The 21,823-nt window shown below is 45.1% G+C and overlaps 1 protein-coding gene across 1 annotated transcript in view; it reads left to right on the forward strand.

Annotated features, from left to right (window-relative positions):
* Positions 1-21,823, forward strand: part of LOC119465156 (uncharacterized) — a 109,474-nt gene that overhangs the window by 67,226 nt on the left and 20,425 nt on the right. The window contains exons 4-10 of the mRNA XM_037725956.2: positions 1,344-1,395; positions 2,008-2,115; positions 7,313-7,361; positions 9,068-9,126; positions 12,811-12,846; positions 14,330-14,382; positions 21,452-21,512. Coding sequence (XP_037581884.1) covers positions 1,344-1,395; positions 2,008-2,115; positions 7,313-7,361; positions 9,068-9,126; positions 12,811-12,846; positions 14,330-14,382; positions 21,452-21,512 — 418 coding nt within the window. The remainder of the gene's footprint in view (positions 1-1,343; positions 1,396-2,007; positions 2,116-7,312; positions 7,362-9,067; positions 9,127-12,810; positions 12,847-14,329; positions 14,383-21,451; positions 21,513-21,823) is intronic.

Raw genomic sequence — 21,823 nt, forward strand, 5'->3', positions numbered from 1 at the left:
TTGTCCGCGCCAACTTTAACTTCTTCGGCGAGAGAGATGCTTGCGCTCGTGTCCATCCCTTCATTGTCTTCTTTAGTCGTGACAATATATATATATATATATATCGATAGATAGACACGGAGTGACGACATGCTGGTTATTAGCGAGCCAACATATTTCAGGTAATCAATCCTTTGTTGACGGCACCCATAAATAACAGGGAACAAGTTTTCTTAACGTACAAAACACCTCAAGTATAAGCATAATCAACGAAAAGGGTACAAATATTTTGCGGTACGTTTTCAGCAATAGGGGAAAACACCAGGCAGAAAACTGGGAGTGGGCTTCACCCCAAGCTAGCTATGGCTTTATTTGGATTTTTTTACAGACAGCTCTGCTTATATGAGGACTACCGGCACATATTTTATTCGCTTTACAGCACGTGTGCCACACCACTGCAGCCAGAGACCTTGCAATGCTCTGTCTCCTCTGACTATGCTTGCAAAAGAAGGCGAGTTGCCTGCCAGTGTTCTTCTTCCTCATTCTATGTCCCAGCTCTAAACCACCAAATGATGCTTGCTGCCTGTCATTCAGTGTTGGACGAAGCCATTTCGCAAAGAAGTTTGTAGGATATATTGAAACTCTGCAAGAAAAAAAATTTCTGATTGGTCGCCTGTAGGCAACACTCGTCGACAAAGGGTTAAGCAAGCAAATATACGGTCAGTGCTGGCAGTGGGCCTCCATGCATGCATAATTTCGCTTTTGTGGTTCAAATAAGTCTGCTCAATTCTGGAACCACTCAGATGGTTACAAATGCTCTGATTATACGCGGTCAAGAGTTGAAGAAGGAAACGATGTCGCTGCAGGAACGTTCCGACGAGGGTCTTGTCTGAGTCGGTTCTCCGTCATTCGAACAAATACAGTACTTCTTGTCGAAATGTTAGCTCTAAAGATGTTTCTTGCTGTTCGTGTTGTTGCTGCCTCCAACGTATGCCACGTATTCACGAAGAAGGATTGGCCGAGGTTTTTTGGTAATTTTTGGTAATGCTTTATTTAGACAATTTATTGTCTGGGATGAAGTGGCTAAAGGCAGATGCAACTGCCTGACAGAGGCCCCCCTAAATGTGTTCACCATAAAAACTTAATGTAATGCCTTCCTTCAATCTATGGTTAAAAGGGTCACAATATTTATAAATACTAAAAATAATTATAAAGTGACCACGCAAGTTTGGGATGGCATCGCGGGAGTAATAAAAAAAATCAATTTGTTCGGCCACTGTCGATCACTTCGTCTCCATGTTCCTGTTGACCTCTGCCCTTTTCTAATGTGACGTGCAGCCTTGCTTTTTCGCATGTTTCTCCAGGTTACCGCTGCGGCTGGCTACGTCCATTCAGACTGTCAAGGACTTCAAGAAAGTGAGCGTACATATCTTGACATTTTTGTGCCAATGCTCGCGGAATAAATTTCGAGCTACCCACGAGAGCTGCATCTTGGAGCATTTGGCTTGGCTAATTCATTTATTCTCTTTCGAATATTTAAATAGGCGACAGTGTGATGATGTATTGTTTTGAAACTGAAGCATGGGCCTTAGGGTCGGAATTGGTGATGTTTAAGAGGCACAAGAACTTTTAATTCAGAAGGCAAGTTTACTTCCGCATTGGAGACAAGCAATTGCTATTTTTCAAAATGTGCAAAAGATGACTTTCACAAACTCATGTTACGAATCAAATTTCTATAATTATGTCCGTAAAATATCGAACTTGCCAAGGGCCAGTATTGTGGGATAATCTAATTTTTATTGCCACATTGCACAAGTGAAACCATTCTGCTTCAGTTATTGTGCGCTGTGCTTGACAAATATAAAGCCAAATAGGGGGTACGCTTCTTTCGTTCCCGCTTTTGAAATTACACTAGCAAATTTATTGTTTATTAGGAAGCATTTATGAGAAGAGTTTGCTTTACGGATACATATATCTTAACATGTGAACCTTGTTTCACATCCTCATATGCCATCTAACATTTCGCAGGTGCAAACAGCACAAGGAAAAGGTCGACTGCTGCTTCGGGTGTTGCTCAAGCGGCGTCTGCTCAAGACAGCTGTCGCGTGCCTCCTGCAATCGCCAAGCCTCGTCGGGGTACGGTTCATGACATTTTTTTTATGACAGCTAGTGCTTGAAGCACTGTCATTCCTCTCAGGGCATCTGTCACTGACTCAATGTGTAAACATGTGACATCACTGCAATATAGACTTACAGCTCGTAGAAACTCAGCTCAGTGCAAGACTCATTGTTCATTAACGTAGTAGGCTCATGCCTTGGCTACAGTTGCTGCTATGAGCTTCCCTGAACAGATTCCACGTTAAATAGGCGATCCATGCATTGCCTCCCTATGCTGTCTCATAAGCTCTTATTGATGGGAACATTTTTCACCGAAGAACAGCGCAACCCCCCCCCCCCCCTTCGGCTGTCGCTATATATAGATATGGCGTCGCTGCTGCTGGATTGGTATCTCGCTCTACACACCTAAGCACAAACATAAACACACACACACACACACACCCACGCGCGCGCACGCATATATATATATATGTATATATATATATATATATATATATATATATATATATATATATATATATAGTGTGGGCATTTATTGTGCACTTCATCATCTGTACATTATCATCATCATGCATGTGCCCTTCATCTTCATCGCGCGTGCGGGCGCATCATCATCAGCGTGGACTGTGTCGAAGGCTGTTCAAGCTGGTTGTGGGCGCCGCCCTTCTTCGCCATGTCGTCTCTCGGGCTCAATAAAGGTCCGCCCTTACTGTGACGTCACAAGTGGCGGAGCGAACCGCTGGCGTGCCAAAAACTTGCCGAAGCTGCTGCTGGAAGTTCGTCCAATCGGTGAAATCCATTTCATGGTTGAAAAACCAGGTCTTCGCCACACCGGTCAGGTAGCACGAGACATGGCGGAGCTTGTGGGATCATCCCACCGATTAGCAGAGCTTACGCGCTCGTAATCTTCCAGCCAGTCCTCAGCATCTTCACCGCGAAGACCAGCGAACAAATGGGGATCGCGCTGGTGGCCGCTGATGATCACAGAAGGTGCGGCTTGCGGAGGCGGGATGGTTAGGGTAGAAGCGCCAGGCGGCTCGTCCTGCGACATGCTGACGGACAGTGGGCACAAGCGGCGACCCGAACGAAGCTCCAGGGAGTAGGCCAGGGGCGTAGAGGACGGGGAACCAAGAAGCACCTCCACCACTTGTGACGTCACAGTAAAGGCGGACCTTTATTGAGCCCGACAGACGACACGGCGAAGAAGGGCGGCGTCCACAACCAGCCTGAACAGCCTTCAACACAGTCCGCCCTGATGATGATAATGTACAGATGATGAAGTGCACAATAAATGCCCACAATATATATACATGTGACGCGAGTAGGAGGTTCCGGACGTAGAACAACATGGTCGCCCGAACACTGCCTTTATTCGTCATCTTCCTCTGCTTACATGCACGGACCATCTGTGCACCGTTACACGTTCCCCCTCCCCCCAAGAGAGCACTAGGATACCTAACATATGCGGAAGCAAGAAGATGCTGATAAATGAAAACAAAAAATGCGCAGTTAGTCCATTATCACAATATAGTTGTTCAACCACATCAACTTCATAGAAAAGCACAGCTCTGGTGGGCGAGGCTGGCTGCAGTGTTCCGGACGACATATGGGTGCCCTGCTTGCAAATGAAAAAGGTTGAGGTACCATGTAACATCGGCCGAACGGCTTCTTCTAGACGTCTTTAGGGACTGAATGGTAAATTGTCTGGGATGTACTTGTTCCATGACTGTGATTTCTCATGTGCTGCTTGCCTCGGTCCTCTTGTCGCAACTGGTTGACATGTGCTACATCTCGGTTGGAGGTCCGTTGGATGCGCTGGCTGGAAAATGGTCCGTGTCCATTCCGTCGTACTGTGTGGCGTCGCCGTTGAAGTCTTCCGGGTAGGCCTAGACTTGATCGCTGCCAAATACGTTCCTTTCCGGGAAAACGTCGTAGTGGTTGAATTCGTCTTCAGTTGAGTGGCCTTGCTCGCTGACGTCTTTCTTCGTCGCATCTGTGTAAATTTCGGTGACGGTCTTCATCACTGTCTGCTTCGAAGTCGTGGTTGCTGCCGTTGTTCTTGGAGTTGTTTGATAATGATGTTGTTGCGACATTTGTTGAGGTAGCGCATCTATCGAAATACGCCTTTGATTTCTTTCGCAAATTAAAGTGGGGATCAGTTGGTAGCTCGTACACTGCTCCTTCTTGTGAGACTTGTCTGTTGGCGAGGGCGGTTTGTCAGGATTCTCAGTAGACTCTTCTGTGGCTGCTGGGACTTCATTCAGAATGGACGCTTCTGTAATTTGAGAGTGTGCGATGCTGCTTGGCGCGTGCGAATCTTCTGCAGTGGCAGCGGTTTGCTGAGGTGTAGTATGCTGAGGAAAGCTTGAGAGTCGCGAAGCAGCTTGATCTTTAGATTTAAGTGACTCCAAATTGCCTTTGCCTTGAAAGGTACGTGCATTGGTGCTGATGCTTGAATTCTGATTTCGTCTTGGCAGTAGGCAAGTTGGCTTCATTTCCCCAGAAGAACTGATTGCTGCTGTATCTTCTCGATTCGTTTTGTTGACACAGCAGTTTGTGTCTATGCAGTTTCGAATTCCTGGCGATTGATCGCTGGAGGATGTCGCAGCGGATGTGGCTTGACCATGTTCTTCCAGAGAAGGGTCGTCTGTCTGAGATGTCGTGACATCGTGCTCAATCGTGTAAGGCAAGCGCTGCTGAGAAGAGTCGTGTGACTTGAAAGTGCGTAGTGGCTCGCGCATTCGATATGAGTGATGGAATGCGTCAGAATCTTCAATGGCGACATGAGCACTGCAGCGTGCTGAAGGCGTGCTGGATACCTAACGTATGGTTGAATGATGTCAAACGTATGGTTGAATGATGTGCCGTTGTCAAACCTGGTTCAGAGTTGGGTTTCGAAGCAACGAATTCGCGTGTTTTTCGCTTAGTGCGCAATGGCTTTTCGTTTACTGGGAATGTCAAGTTGATGCTATGTGTGCGATTACATGTCCTCTTCGCGGGAGAATCACAACAAGGAAAACTCGCCGACGATCTTCTCATATGAGCCTGTTCATTAGTGCAACGTTGCAACTGTGCGTAACTCCATTCAAATTCCTGCTGCTGGTGAATGATGCAGGGGTCTTCATCATATTCTTTGAAGCGACTGATCATTTCATCTTTGATTTCTTTCCATGATTCTTTATAATCCAATACGTGGGTCAGGTAGAACCGAAATGCCTCACCGGTCAGGTATTCATCGAAGCTGGCGACCATCTCCCGTTCCGACCATGATGCAGTGGTTGCGTGGACCTCGTAGAAGCGGAACCAGTCTTCCACGGGCCCATCGTCCGCTGATCCAGCGTACTTGGGGACGTCCAAGGCTTCCGATGGTGCGGTCATGATGCTGGTCGGTGTCGGTGGCAGATGTCTGCGCTTCGGGTTCACGGCGTGGTGTTTAATACTTGCATGATGATGTGAGCGCGATGCGGTGGCTGCAAGGTCTTTATCCTGTCGGCTAGTGTGACGCGAGCAGGAGGTTGCGGACGTAGAACAACATGGTCGCCCGAACACTGCCTTTATTCGTCATCTTCCTCTGCTTCCATGCACGGACCATCTGTGCACCGTTACATATATATATATATAGGGTAGCAAACCAGGCCCTTGTCGTGCTGACCTACCTCTTCTCTCCTTGCTTACTCTTTCACCCATTTCCCCCTTGAGGATCCCTCGTGATCAGCCTTGAGTAGCTTTCATTCTCTAGTAATGTTGCAAACATATGAAGCTAACAGATAATGAAACAAAGGAGACCGTACAGGTAATTATGTGTTGTTTCACTACAACGTACTAATTAAATATTGTTTCAATGATCTAGCGCTTTAAACAATGTTTTAATTAAAATCACATATCCGCTACCATCGGCGGTAAGCTGGTTTTTTGTCGACTTTCATTTCTTCTACCTTATAGTTCCTTAAAAATTATGAAAATTTCGGGCTTCTACGCGCCAAAACGACGATTTAATATGAGGCAGGCAGTATGGGGATTCCTGTTTAATTTTCGCCGCCTGGGGTTCCATAACCGGCGAATAAATGAAAGTACGCGGGCGTGTTTGCATTTCGGCCCATCGAAATGCGGCCTGGAGTCGAACCCAATACCTCGTGCTTAGCAGTGCAACGCCATAGCCACTACGCCAACGTGGCGAGTACAGCTGGATTTGATTTAAATATCCGTAAAAACATGGCATGTCCTATCACAAATATTTGGCAATTTACAGATACCTTAAAATGTGTCTTATATATCAAACACTCACTTTTATTCTGCGAGAACTTGTGCCAGCTTTTATTAAAACTTTAGCAGAGCGCTGTAGCTATTACTTTCGGTTTTATTTAAATGTTGCCAATGTCGGCGCATTCAATATTGGGCTAGCTCGCCGATATAAACATGTGGATCTTAAGTATGTAGCGCTTTTCAAAGCAACTGGCTGCAGGTGTGGTCATTTTTCACGACATACATTGAAGTGCCCCATCAAACCGTACGTCTTTAAACAGCTTTGAACAGGGCCTGTCACGTTTTCTAAGTGCTCATTTATTTTTTTAACAGTAAGGGAACTCGCAAGCAACAAAAAAAGAAAGAAAAATAAAGGCATAGCTTCCAACAGCCACGCAGCTCGACTCTTTGTTGACTTTCGTGTTTTTTCGTCACATGTTAATGTTATTTCAAAGCACCAGGGGCTGAATTCGCAAAGCTTTTCGCTCTTAAGTTCATTTTGCTGTTGGCGTGCAGCCTAGGCTGCAATTCCTGATATGTCCATCATTCTGATATGTCCATCATCAGAATTTCTAGAAATTTTTTCATTCGAACGATTGTAGCGTCAGAGCTCAGACGCTGCATTCACTAAACCTAGGTTTTGTGAATGCAGGCCTATAACTAAAGCAAATAATGTTCCTAGTACTTTCAGACTGTACGTGCAGTAAAGGCTTAGAACACATGAGAGAAGAGCAGAATCGACGGCTATGCGATTCCCGAGCTTCCTATTTGGCTCATTTTGGGTGGTATAAGTTTGCAGCTATCTTGTTTGCACCATCTAACAGGCCCTCTCAGCAATACTTACTTACGTTATTTCAATGTTTTTTTTTGTGTAGTTATTACTACCGGATAACAAGTGCAGGTTGGTTTAAACAATCAAGACTATTAGGGCGTAAATATTTGAAAATGTTGTTTTGTTGTTGTCCTTTCGCAGGCCATGTACAACCCATCTGACTCAATACTCGGGAATGAGATACTCGCAGGTAAGCTTACAGTTATTTTCCCCATAGACGTCACTTCCGCAGTCAAATGACTCCCCTTCTCCGTCAAGAAGTTACGACATTAAAGCGTATGCTGTCCCTCATTTCGCCATTAACACCACAGGGTCCAAGGATCGTTTCTAGGGTTGCTTTATAACTTCGATACCTGTGTTTACTAAGGCGCATTCTGCATTACACAAGGCACTTAACATTGTGGCTACACTGGAACCTATTACGCACACTGAGCTGGCAACAGTGCCGATAACTATAGTCGTCGTGCTAACAAAGTGTTGTCTCACACTGTTTAAAGGGGAGCCCCCCCCCCCCCCCCCCAATGCAGAATTATCTAATAAGAAATACCCTTAATGTCAGCAGAATGTAGCCGCGTCCGCTTCTCTAGACAACAGTGGATCGCATGGTCCGTCATTTATTTTGGATGGAAGGCTATTGTCCACGATAACCTTGTTCAAGACAGCAGAAGTCCTTGTGCGCATGAGTTTCCTGACAGCCCTTCATAATTTTGCGGCTCCTTAAATATATTTAAATTAACATCACGTTAATTGTAGCTTGATGTACAGATGTGCGCACATTTGTCACGTTTTTCCGCGACTGGCGGCAGAACGGGACAGCGTTGCCATGACCACACTTGCGGACTTCTTTGCCGCAGCGGCAAACAAGTGATTCGCTATAGCAGCTGGATTCACTGCGGCTGTGATAAGCGATGCTTGGAGAGTGAGGTTTATTTTCCAGCAGGGTTTGCGCCTGTCAATGAATCGGCCGCTCTTCAGTGACGTTCCGGTAGGGCGGTAAGCCGTCTGCCGTAAAAAATAGCTTAGGACCAAGTCACTCCGCGGCCCGAAGTTGCCACTCGCCTGCTGTCGTGGCGAGCTTTATACTGACTGCGGCATACGCACGCGTTTACCCTCCTTGTGTGGGTTTACCTTAACGTGAGTTTGACTTCGATCAGTACCGGATATATTTTAAAGTTCTTTCTTTTTTTGGATTGAATAGCGACGTACCGAGGCTAGATGGATCCACACCGGTTTAAGCAGGCTAATAATAACATTTGCAATAAAAACCGCTACTGCCTTTACGAAAAGAAGTGTCCCATTGCAGAAACATTGAGCTAAGGCTCCTTTTTCGACCTGTTTATCAGTTAGAATACAGCACTTCTCATAACTTTTCGCCTTGTTGGCATTTGTTAAATGTACGTTCACTGTAAATAAAGTTAGGTAATAATAAATATCAACGTTAAAAAGGATGAAAAGCCGAATTGAAGTTGTGCATAATGTGTCAGAGAATTTTTGTGGGTTTGCTTGTGAGCAAAACAGTCGTAATTTAAATAGCCAACCAACCGAATTTACTAGCTTTCTGTACTCTTACGAATCTAGTTTAATAATCTAGCTTACTTGCGTTTCATCTTAGCTAAGACACCACACTTAATACAGATGCTTTTATACACAAACCTTGTTTTTGCGTGTTCTCGAATTTATCGCGGAAGTTAATATGTTTACGCAAAGGCTGAAATAACGTCGCTTCATCACGCGCAAAGGTGGCCTATTCTGAAGCTGACAGTGTATGGTTTCAGAACTTCCTTTAACGTGTAGTCAAGTCATATGGTCGAAATCATTCATTAGTTTTCTGCTCAAGGCTGCTGCACCTATTTCAGTCCTTAAGAACCTAACTTCTCGTGTTACCTTTCGTTGCAGAAATCCTCCTCTCTCTTTTGCACGAGGTAGACAAAATACCCTTCAACATCGCTCTACGGGTAAGTTATTGTTAAAGAAAGTGCCCTCGTTCAGCCTGCTTTCCTTCACAGCAAAAGTTGAATTCTTCGAAGATGTATGACAGTGTGACAATTGATACATCAGAAACAGTGAACCAGCATAAGTTAGTGTTCACACCCTTCAGAAGTACCAGGTGCTGTTAATGGCTGCGTAAAAGCAAGCGATATTGGCTGCTGCGTTTGCGCGCGATAGGTGTTGGCCGTTCGTCATGACGGGTCCAACGCAGGCAGCATTGTGAAAGCAGACGGTGTGGTCGGCGTGGAAGCCCTCACAAAGAACAGCGTGAGACACGACGTTGCCCGAACGGAGCAGCAAGTAGGCTGCCTACATGCAAGCACTTGCATTTCAAGGCCCCCTTAAAAGCTTTAACACGCCGTGTATAACCTGCAATAACATCACACAGGAGCCTCTGCGCGGCCCGTAAAGAGCCGCGCCAGTGAAATTACATTACTTACATGTTTGAACACTGATATTGTGTTGCATTTTAAATGCGTAAGAACAGAAACGCGAAAGGACAAAAGTTGGTGGTGGCCGAGTTTCGAACCTACAAACAAACCCACGTTTCGAAGCCGAGTGTCTTACCCGCTGGGCTCAACAACCACTTGGTTCTTTGTTTTATTGCATGGAATTATGAGTAATTTTATGCGAAAATTGGTTACATTACATTTAGACACATGAAAAACAAATGCACACGCGCTACGCAGTCCAATAAAAGTTCAAAAATTGGGCAAACACAAGCGTCCAGATGCGAAATCCACTCAGGAACGGGATCAAAGGTTGCAACTAGACTATGTACTTGAGCAGCCTCTCCTCGAATAACCGAACTTGTCGAATGATGTGGCTCGGCATGTCTATCGATCATGCGGCTTGTCCATAATAAATAGTCCTAATAACATAAGCAAATGACATGATGTATTATTTTCTTTAGCCACGCTTGCAGAAGATGAATATATCTTAATCATATGTATGTGTTGTAGCAACGGTGAGCACATTGTATTAATGTCATTTCGATGACTCTGTCGAGGCATCGATGCATCGATGTGACATGCAGATGGAAGAGAGCCGAAGCGATCCTCTCTTATACACACCGGCTAAGGCGCCGTTGTCAGATGGGGAGAGGACATGGTACCCGTATAGGGGCCGCGTCTCAGAGCTTACTCATCAACCTAACAGCATTCGATACATTAACCCCGACACTCCCCTCTACCCGGGTTGACTTGATGAGCGAGTGGGGTGTGCAAATATTGCACAAAGGCAATGGGTGAATTTTTCGGCAGCAGCTCACATGAGTCACTCACACCTGGCTGCGTTTGTACTCGCTTCGCCACTTGAAATGGTGGCGCCGCTTTGTGTTACATTTTTGCGCTCATAAACTTCTGCTTCGCGGTACTTTCCTAGAAGGCGCCACCATCCCCCTTAAGCGTGGCCGGCGTTAGAGATCAAAGACGTACGAAAAAGTGCCTCGAACTCGACAAGACAGCCCCGCATCTAAAAATTATTAAAGCAAAGCTTTCTTGCCGAGTTCGAGGCACTGTTTCCTACTTGCCTCTATCGTCGAACACAGTGGCGCACCGCCGTAGGCGGGGGGGGGGGGGAGGGAGGGATGTTCGGGTGTTGTAAATCCCTCCTGAGGGTGAGTTAACCCCCCACGCGTCCAGCCCCACCAGTCCCACGTGTAGCTTCAGTGCTCTGTTCACATTGCCATTACAATTCAGGAGGTGGCTTGAGGTCGAATTTTCCTCATTCGCAAATACACTCTACCACTGTCTTCTATTTATGCACTCACTCTTAAATTACTTTGAGTAAAACGCTGAAGAAATAAACATCGTCATCATCCTTTGTGTGATTCTATTGTTATAATTATTAGGCATTATATTTGATGTTGGATTCGTCTGGCTAAAGCATGGAAATTGCATATTATGCTTGCTCCCCCCCCCCCCTGGCAGAGATCCTGGGTGAACTACTGGTCAAACACGTTTACGTTCCAAGAGATGGTTGCGCCATCTAGGAACAGTGCAGTGAATGAGGAGTTTACGAGTGCGAAGAACTACAAGAAACGGCGCCACCGTTTCAAGTACCCGAGCAGTATCTACGCCAACTTAAACGCTACCTTACGGCCATTCTATCGCCAACGTATGAAGAATAAGGGAATGGACGCACACTTGAAACAATGCAGCGAAGTACGGTTCACGGCTACTACACTGAAAGCACACGAATGTTCGAAGCTGAACGTTTTGTGACGGCCCCCAGATAAGCGGGTAATTGCGATAATATGTCTTTTCTACACGCTATTACAAGTACAGATCATCTACGTTACAAGCTCCTTGTGCACAGTGACAACATTCTATCGCAACTGAGCACACCTGTGTGCCATTAGGCAGAAAACAACATATATTGACAGCACCGAGGAACTTAGTGAGAAATCTGACGAGCCAGAACTTCAGAGTGTTTGCCAAATAAAGAACGAAGAGCAAAGCACATATGTTGGATCAGAAGTATTAGACAACTTGGTATATATTTCTAGCCCTGCTTTTAGTACAAGCACCATATACGCTGCTCGCACCACTTGGACAATGCGTAATCAGCTCCGAAAGCGCTTACATGTCCTCTTAAGCCGGGTCCAAAGCTTCGTGTCACCCAGCCAGTAAACATCTACGATATCTGCAAAATAGAGGTTTGCTCAGGCGCACCGGGCGTCATGCACATCCATTGTAAACACGGAGACAACGGAGGCAGCTGAGGCAAGCAATGACGTGTCACCACGTGAACGAACATGGCGGCACCCACGTAATCGTCCTCGAAAAGGATCTATACTAACTTTATGGTTTTAAACCTTTATTGACGAGTGTTGCCTACAAACAACATACCAGAATTTTTTTTGTTGAGTTTCAGTATGGAGTACGAAGTTTCTGGCTAAATGTCTTTGGCCAACGCTGAATGACAGGCAGCAAGCGTCGTTTGTTAATTTAGAGCAGCAACACTGCACGAGGACGAATAACTGGAAAGAAAACGTGAAAATAACAATCGTTGTGCTGTGGTGGCTTCTGTTGCCTAGCAACGAGGTCAACGCTGCGCTAAGCGCTGACTTCGTACGGGTTCTCTCGCACCTGCTGTGCGTCGCGTTTTATCTCTCGTGAAGTGCGTCAGGCAGTTCCAGTTTTTAAGACGTAGGCATCTGCACTGAAGGGTCAGTAAATGCTCCGCTAAATCTTTCTATTAAGCAGCGGTGAATTTAAGCATTACCCCTTCACTCTCGAATCGCGATGGGCTGTTGAAAATTTTCTGAAAGTTACGTAACTTGGTTCGAAGGCGCTTCTCATTGAGTAACAATCCAGGCTGCAGAATGAAGCACATTGTGAGTACGACCAATGTGAAAAAAACCATTGCTTTATTACATTAACGGAGCCTGCACATCGCACAGCCAAATTTGGCCGCTGAATTGTAGCTGTTTAATAATAAAAGGCGTTTTAGAAGGCCATTTTTGAAGCAACTTTCCTCACTTCAGGCTAACTAAAATGTCACCATTTTTTTGTCACATCGGTAAAAAAGCCGCCGGGCATTAAATAGAAAAATTTTTTTTTGTGAAACAGACAAGCAAATTGCTAAATCTAGGGATATGATCACTGAAGTGGTAACACTGATGAGTACGCTGTTGTGTTTTACAGAATGCTACCTTCCTGGACGAGACGTGGCACTTAGGGGTAAGTATTTGTGTGGAAATTCGGGAAGTTTCGAGAAGAAGCCACGCTCTTCATTCCATCTGATTGCAATACAACGAGCAATATTGAGATAATGTTGAGGAGGTTGGTTCACAATATATACAAAACAGAAGTCTATAGCGAATGCGCGCACATATGAAGGAAGAGGCATTCATTCGTGCAGGAAGATTTTTCTTTAAGGAAGAGAGGGCAGCAGGCAGTTGGCTCGGTAGAACAAAGATTTTGTGCACCTCCGTCAGCAGTGTTGCCAACAATCGCGTAATTACCCAACATGTATAGCTTTTTTAATTGTGTACCTAGAAAGCCGTTAACGGTGAATCCGGTCAATAATCAGGCAATTAGGTCCAGAACTGTATTCGTCTGCGCAAGAATACTGCCTTTGTGCACCTGGTACCTTCGGCTGTGCTGCAGTTGATTTCTGAGGTAAAGTAGAGAATTCATAGTTGACTTAAAACGAAAAGAAGTTCTTCAAGAGTAGAGATGGCACAGGTGAACCATCTGCAAAGCATAATAAAATCGAAATGGCGTCTTTATTGAATTGAGAATGGCTGCATGTTGGTGAGTTTAACGGTTCGTATTATATTTACAGGAAATGAAAATAAGCAAACTATATTCTCTTGTATTAAAACAAATGGCCGTTTAGTTCACTGACAGCGGAAGCAAGGTTTAGTTTTGTCCGCGAACTCCTGGGACGGTGTTCTGGCCACACACGGGTGCGACACGTCGGTGCGACGCAGCAGGCAAGGCAACTGCTGCCTGGCAAAAGGAACAGCGGCCTGGCGCCGGCCAACCTTCTCACAATGCTGGCTTGATTAAGAGAGCTGCCAGTTACTGTGGACGCTTCACCCATATATGGTGCACACTATGAGACCTGCGGGAAACAGTTCGCCTTAGTCAGCGTCCACTAAAGTACTAGATACCCCCATTAATGCAGTGAGCCTGGAGGGTATTGCTAGAATAAATATAAATAAAAAAACTTTAGCGTTATGTTTAACCCCTGTTTCGTCCCGACCGGTGTGTTCACAGAGGAGCTCAGCGCAAACGCTAGTGTGCTGACACTATGCGGGCGCAAAGCGATCATGCCTGCAGGGGAAATGCGAAACGCTGTCACTGCTCCACGGATTAGCCGCTTGAGCAGAGCACTGACGGTGCGTCCACTTCGCTTTGGTTTTGTAGCCAAACACGCCACGCCTCTGCAGACCATCTAAACCTCGCTTCGCACTCGAGCGTCGTTTGCGCCGTTGATAGGGGGATATTACGGCAACGCCGACGGCGACCCTAAAAGCGAAATCGCGTGTGGCGTGGCTATCGCCATAAAAGCGATGCACGTATACGGGACTATTAAGCAGAGATTATTAGGTATGGTATCCATTCACTTGAATGAATGACAGGTTATATTTAATTTTATTGCACCTAATATACGAGGACAGTGATAACAGTGGCCTAAATGTATTTCAAATTTCAGCTATACCAAAGCTTCGAGTTCGTCCCTTGCGATACTCTCGGCATCAGCATCGGGTAAGTCAATTACGACAAACTCAGTGGCTCGTACAAGGAAAATAATTGCGGCAGAATCCCATGTCACTATGACTATCGACGGTAATGCGTTAGCATTACATTAACGTGAAGGTACAAAATATTGCTGCCGTACAAACGAGTTATGTATGAGGTATGTACAGCAGCATGGCTCCTGTGTTGCGCTTCCTCAAGAACACTCGACGTCATCTAGAGCCAGCGCCACGAAGCCTGCGCATGACATCCGAAATGCATGGTGCGCCGGTGCGTGCGAACGCTGAGAATTGTTACCTCGCTTGCCGCACACTCAGTGGCACCTACTCAATGACCCCAATTTGCAAGATGTCACTCGAAGAGAGGCACATTACATTCATGGCGCAGCTCGCTAAAGCATTGGCGTGAAAGACGTTCATTGAAAAGCAGCGCATACCCAGTGAAGTTATGGCGCAGCCTGCTAAAGCGTCGTGTTGTTATACTTGTGGTTGGCGAACATTTCTGACATGGGTTAGATTCCACCCAGCATCGGATAAACTTAAAGCATCTTTTTGTCATTGTAGAGTGGCACATTCCCCGTGGCACACATTAGTTACCCAAGCTAGCATCAAATACGTTTATTGAAGAATGGCACACACCTACTGGCTCATACCTAGTGAACTAAGTTGGCATCGAAGAGGTTCATTGGAGACAAGCACAGACCGACTGGCACATACCAAGTGCGCGAAAGCGCGTCAAAAAGGTTTTTCGAACAGCGGTAGCTACTCAGTCCCGCTTATACAGTGACCCGTGTCGGTGTGAAAGAGGTTCGTTTTACAGCAGCACATATGTGCACATTGCCACACACTGAGTGACCCAAGTTGGGCCGACCGGTAGTTTTGAACCCTGTTCTCTCAGCACAGCAGCCCAGTGCGCTATCTATTCAATCACGGACTACCCAACGACCCAGGTAGTTGAGAAAACGATTAGATACAAACATAGGTATTTAATAATAATAATACTATTTATTTCCAACAGATTTGGGGAGGCAGGGAAGAAATTCTGCAAATGCAGCTTGAAGAAAACACCCTGCCCCCTATGATCACAAGACATGTGAAACGCGGAGCTGCCGCGTGTTTTTGACAATACAAAATACACAATTTGCAAGAATGCATGATAAGCACTAAGTGAAATGTGAGTAGTTGCGCGTAGATCAGTTACACAACGTTTCACACATCACAGAAGAAAACACACACACACACACTACTATATATATATATATATATATATATATATATATATATATATATATATATTGTAAACGTAAAGAAAAAGTTGTACACTCAACTAATCTCCACTCCCCAAATAGCTGCACGTATAAAGATGAATGTTAGTCCTGCTGATTAAGTCGACAAAATTCTGACGGAGTAAGGGCACATATATGTATTCCAGATTTGTTCTAATTATTTAAAAGCCTTGGCAAGTTGTTTTTGAGCATTTAGCGAGCTGTATTTAGTACTGAAACGATGCAATGTCCAGGGTTCTGTGTTTCTTGTGAATAGGTATTTAGGTACCAAGATACATACAAACAAAGATAATTGGCCCGGGAAGTGCGTCATCTACCTTAGGAATGTCAACACATGCACTCTAACTGCAATTTACACACGTGCCCTATGTTTTACCACAATAATGAAGCCACAGTTTTCACTTTTCAGCGTATCCCCCCTGCACGGCAATGGATTTTCACTATCTTGCAATCAGCTTTTCTATCTCGCCGCGACGATGTTTGGTTGCTCACGAACCCACGTCTGCATTACTTGCTGGACCTGGTCATCTGACTTGAACCGATGACCACGCAGCGCCTTCATCAACGTGCCCAAGATGAGATAATCTGACAGCGTCACATCGACGCCGTGTGGAGAACGGGAAAGTTGAAACAGCTGTCTGTGGATGTTCGCTTATTTGAGTCCCTCCGACCGCAAAAAAGCACACTACTGCGCGCTTTTACTCCATGGTGCAATCGTGGAGTGGTGCATCGATACGCGCGACTTATTTGCTTTGACTGAGTGGGCGAGGGAAGGATACTCATACTTGCACGTCACTCGAAGTGTACAGCTTGTAGCATCAGGCACAACCTGTCTTCGTTTATTCTTGCGAAAATAGAAAATTGCCTTTAGTTTTTTATTTACGCTCGCATATTAGCACAGCAACCTCACTAGGCTGTGAGCAATCTAGAGATGGACTGGACTCTCTTTTAGAGGTGAAGGATAGGTGCATTGCATTTTTTATGGAGCTTGTGTTGAATTACTAGGATTGCAACCTGACTATACAGTCACGAACACACCACAGTCACGAAGAACCCCTCAATGACGTACGCCTCGACCACGGCCTCAACTATGCGACACATAGAAAGGATTACGCTGTTCTCGGCTTTTCATTCCGGGTCTTTGGTTGGAAGGAAGGCATACTGTGTGTATTCACTTCAGGTATGCGGGAGGTTGGGGGCTCAGACCAAAAGTGGCGTCATAAATACCGGAAGTCATGATATAGGTTATTGTAGTCCTGTGCGCGCTTCGCTTGATGACGCGCACAATCCTGAGATGTACATCTCGGGGGCCGTGAAACCACATACGTTGTACATTTCGCTAGTTTAGCAGTACTATTAAGGATATCTTCATTTAGATTTTTCTTGTGACGCGGGCGCTAATGTGATCTATTTGAAATTGTTGTGTAACTGGGACAATACCGTTATAGCGCTGTTTTTTAAATACATTTGTCTTTCAATTACCTTTTGGATTTTGGGTGGGGGTGTGTGAGGGGGCAACATCATACGACTTGGGAGAAATGACAGAGCACCCATATTATAGCATGCGGTTCTAGCATTGAACAAAACGGGCGACGAGAATTTTTCCTATTCTTTCTGTATATGTGGGCGCACAGTTCATGTGTGATGACTAGAGGCCGGATCTTTAGGCACTAAAAAAGCGCGTTTTAGGCGCCAAAAATAGGCAGGCAAAACAACGTTTTAGGCCTCCAACTTCGTAAACATAGGCACAATAAATCTTTACATAAATGCAAATTATTTCAAACGAAGACGTGCGCGACCTGTATCTACGACAAAAAAAAACAAGAAATGTTATTGTGTATGATGGCACAAAGGCGCCAACAGTTGAACATAGCCATGCAATTGCCCCATAAAACTGCTGGACTAATGACGATCATTTGGCTTAATTCTACAAGCACACTGCTCATATTCACGTTCAACGGCCACTGTACTCGAGCGTCGCATATAGTGAAACAGGCATGAAGAAGAATACTAGAAAGTTAGGAATACTGATTAAAAAAACGCTACTTTATGTCTGCCTGACGCAAATAAATTAAGACACAACAAAAACAGATAAATAATAAATGCAAGAGAGACTACAATTTATTAAGAAATTAACATGTTCTTACTTGAGGACTGTTAGGTACAGCTCTGGCGATTTTCTCATATACGATGACATTATCCGAATTGTACAGGCAAAACGTCCCAACACTGCCAAATACACTTCCACCTATTTGAAGTGCACATGTTTGAAGAAATCTGTTTAGAGGGCACGGGGAACGTAGTCTAAGAATCACTGTGAAGATAGTGGAAACAACAGAAAATTACCACCGCCTCCAGATTTTTGGATTCAAAATTGTGCCTCTTGTCACTGAGTATGATCTTGTACGCTGAGAAGGAATGCTTGACGGCGGTGGGCACCTTAAAAGGTAAATTACAAACAAAACAAAAGCCGCAGGCGCATCACAGTTTTCTTCCTTCTTTTGCTCTTCACTCTCCTTTCCCCTGACGGCTCTCCGCGGTATCGCATTCGCCAACCGCTCGCGCCATGTCAGCGCGGCGGCGTATCCTGGCCGGCGCCTCCCATTTCACTGCTGCTAGCGGCTGTTTTCCAGGAGTTGGTTGAACTAGAGGACTTGGTTAAACCCCATAGAATTCCCAACAGTCAATGTTTCCCGGTAACATGAATAATGGTCTCTAACTGCACTCGGAAGCGAAACTTGAGGGTAAATAGTGTTCATATAGGCGCCGATATTGAAAATATGCATTTATAGGCATTTAGGCACAAACGCCAAAATAGGCATTTATAGGCACTAGAAAAACACTATAAAAGCCCTTCTTAACCTCTAATTCATGCTCATATGTCAAATTGGGGCGATAGGAACGCAAGGAACAAAAAGGCATTTGCCTAAAATCCGGTCTCTAGTGACGACCCAACGATAGCGTCATTAGAAATAGCATCACTTCGATCATTTAACTGCACAGAATATTTAAGAATTAAGGGTAATTTATGTGGATACTGCGACGACAGGTATCTAACGCAATCTAGTCGATGGCTGTTGGATTTCTACGGATGTTTCTGAAGATATTATTATTACTATTATTATTATTATTATTATTATTACGTTATTACTTATAACATTATGTTATACTATTTCTCATGTGTGGCCATACCATGATTACCTGGTTGTTTTTGGGCACAGTAATAAAATTGATTGACTGATTGATTGATTATAAGGAGTAGTTTTATTTCTCTTATTGTTCATCTTGCGATTTCTCTTCGATTGCGCGGTAAAGCTTCAAATAATGCGGGCGTAATGCTGGAACCGCCCAAAAGTTATTATCGGGATGACAGTTCCAACTATGGCGGCTCTTTGCTGTGGCTGTACAGAATGTCTCGTATGCAGGCTATTGTAAGGAAGCTGTTGCATGCCAAGAAGTAGTAAAGAGCAGAAATTAGTACAGGTGAGAGTAACGTGCAGCAACAACACGTGACACGTGTTAAAAGACACGACGCGAGGCTGACAGAAGAAGCGAGAACATAAACGGGGGCACAGCAAGGTGCAAGCTCGCAGCTTGCGAACAACCAGCGCTCGTGGGTGTTTTTCTAGCGCTGTTTCACCATGAAGGTATCGTACCAATTAGCTCGCGCATAGACCCAATTAAGTTACCTTAGCTAGCTCAACGAGTCGGTGCAATTGTATTTTTTAGCTACAATGCGAACAGAACAAATAGCACTCGTGTTGAATCGCGTCGTCCTTCCTTAGAAGGCAGTATATTTTCTGCGAGCTTAAGGTAAACATACAGCGTTTGCGAACCAGCCAGCACACTATGCAGAGTGGGCGCGCTCGTTCACCACACAACCCGTGACCAGAGAAATTCGCTGAGCGTGCAAGCCGCTAATAAACATGTGTGACACCACAGACTTAGCAGCAGCCGATTAATATTCTTTCTAAATGTCTATTATCCTAGAAGGAATACCGTACAAGAAAAAATCTAGCCAGAGAAAGCATACGGGTTATTAATTGTTTCATTTATTTGAAATGTAGATGTAAGATGACAAAGCAAAAATAAAATTGACGAACAGAAAACTCGCACCTGGTGCTAGACAAACCCACATCCCACGTATCACGCATGCGGTGCTTTGCGTGTGCGTTTTTTTTCGTCCGCTTTCATTTCCTTACTTTATTGTGTCTACATTTCTATTAAGCATCACAATTATTTCCTCCCTGTGTTCTTCGGGCTTCATTGTCGCTTATTCTATATGATCGTGACCCTGATTGATATCCTTATCTCGCTCATCAATGCGATACCGGAGCCCATATTCACAATAAAGTTCTTACGCTATACAACTGGTCATAAGAACCGATGGCAGCCAGTTGCCAATGGACAAGTTATTGTCGTAGGGGTCTTTCCTATGGCAAATAGCACTTACGAACGAAAAGTGTTATTCTAGGCCCAGGTGCTTTTTATAGCGTTATCATACTTAGGCTGCTTCACGAACTTTTCGCGGGCTTAGTATCTGTTTGTGTACGTTTTTATCGAACTGTTTTCCCGCCTTCCTGGGTCCCTGAATAAATGGACAGCGAATCGGGCTGCTGTGTGTTTGATACCAACTGTCTGAATAACTTGAGTGACTTAGTAGGTTGCAATGTGTTTATGTGCTGTTCTTGAACGAACCTCTTTCATGCCGACATGGCTGACCGTAGATGCGGGACTGGGTAGCTACCGTTGTTCGAGGAAATTCTTTGACACCGACTTGGAGCACTGGCTATGTGCCATTTGGTCTGTGCTGGTCTTCAATGAACCTCTTTGATGTCATCTTGAGTTACTGTACATCTGCTGCTCTTCATTGAGCGTATTTTCTCACCAACGTCGATAACTAGGTATGTGCCAATGGAATGCGGCGTTCTACAATGACGAAAGACATTCCCTAAGTTCTCCCACGGTGAGTGGAATCAAATGCACGTCACAAAGATTCCTGAAGCACAGCAACCGGATGCTTTAGCAGGCGGCGCCACAAATACTCTGGATATGTGCCACTTTTGAACGAACGTCTTTCACGCCAGCGATTTAGCCAGCTGCGCCATGAAACCATCGGGTATGCGCCACTCTACAGGAAACCCCTCGTCATCTTGGGTCGCCGAGTATGTGCTACTGGGTGTGCCACAAGCGAGGTCACAATTCTCAGCGTTCGCAGGCACCGGCGGGCCACGCTTGTTGTCTCGAAGGCAACACCCGAACTTCTCAGCTTGGCCACCAGATGGCTGAGCCTGTGCAGAAAGAAGCCTGAGAGGAGTGCGCTCGTATCGCGTTTCTTTCTCGTCCCTTGTTCTTTCGCACTTTTTTTCGTCAGAGGAGTCCCGTTGCCTTATGACACATTTGTGAGCATTTGCACGCGACGCAGCGCCATGCATTTTGGAAGCTATGCGCAGGCTTCGTGGCCGCGGCGTTAGACGGCGCCGATTGTTCTCATGGAAGCGCGAAAGTGGAGTTCCACTGCAGTACACGTCTCATTCTGTAATTAAGTGTAGCATAGATCCGAAATCTATTCATGTTTCCAAACAGTCATTCTCGGGAATGCTATAAATTGTTAAAATGTGTTAAGAGCAAAGGCTGCCAAAAACATTGTTCCTAAGTGTTCTTAACGGGTCATTTCCTTTCTCCTTAAGTGAAAATAGCTCCAACACCCATTTCTGCAAAATGATTGTCCGTTAGAAAGAGCTTCAGAAAAGATTTGATACCACGCTTCGAACACTTTCTTTGCTAATCCAGGTTTGCCGCTGGAGTTCCCGTGGTCACACAAGTGGATGAAGGAAGCGTTGCAGGCGAAGACGTACGTATGCGGTAAATCACATAACGAAGCGGGGTTACCACTCTTAGGTTCCGTGGAAAGCCATCGACGCAAGCTGCAGAGTCGTTGTGAAATTCGGGTTTCACTTAGGTAGGGCAAAGCTTTGAATTCAAATTCTTCCGGACTTTGCTGACGGCAACTGCTGCGGATACTGTCTTACCAAATAGCTCACGCACAAGACAGCACGCGTATAAGTTTGCCAATATGAAGGCCCATCTGGGCGCAACTCCACAGAGGTGCCAATATTATGCTTTGTTTTCTATGAGATCACACCAGGAAAAATGCGGTATCGA

Source organism: Dermacentor silvarum, chromosome 9 (genome assembly GCF_013339745.2).
Source record: "Dermacentor silvarum isolate Dsil-2018 chromosome 9, BIME_Dsil_1.4, whole genome shotgun sequence".
In the NCBI taxonomy this organism is placed as follows: Eukaryota; Metazoa; Arthropoda; class Arachnida; order Ixodida; family Ixodidae; genus Dermacentor; species Dermacentor silvarum.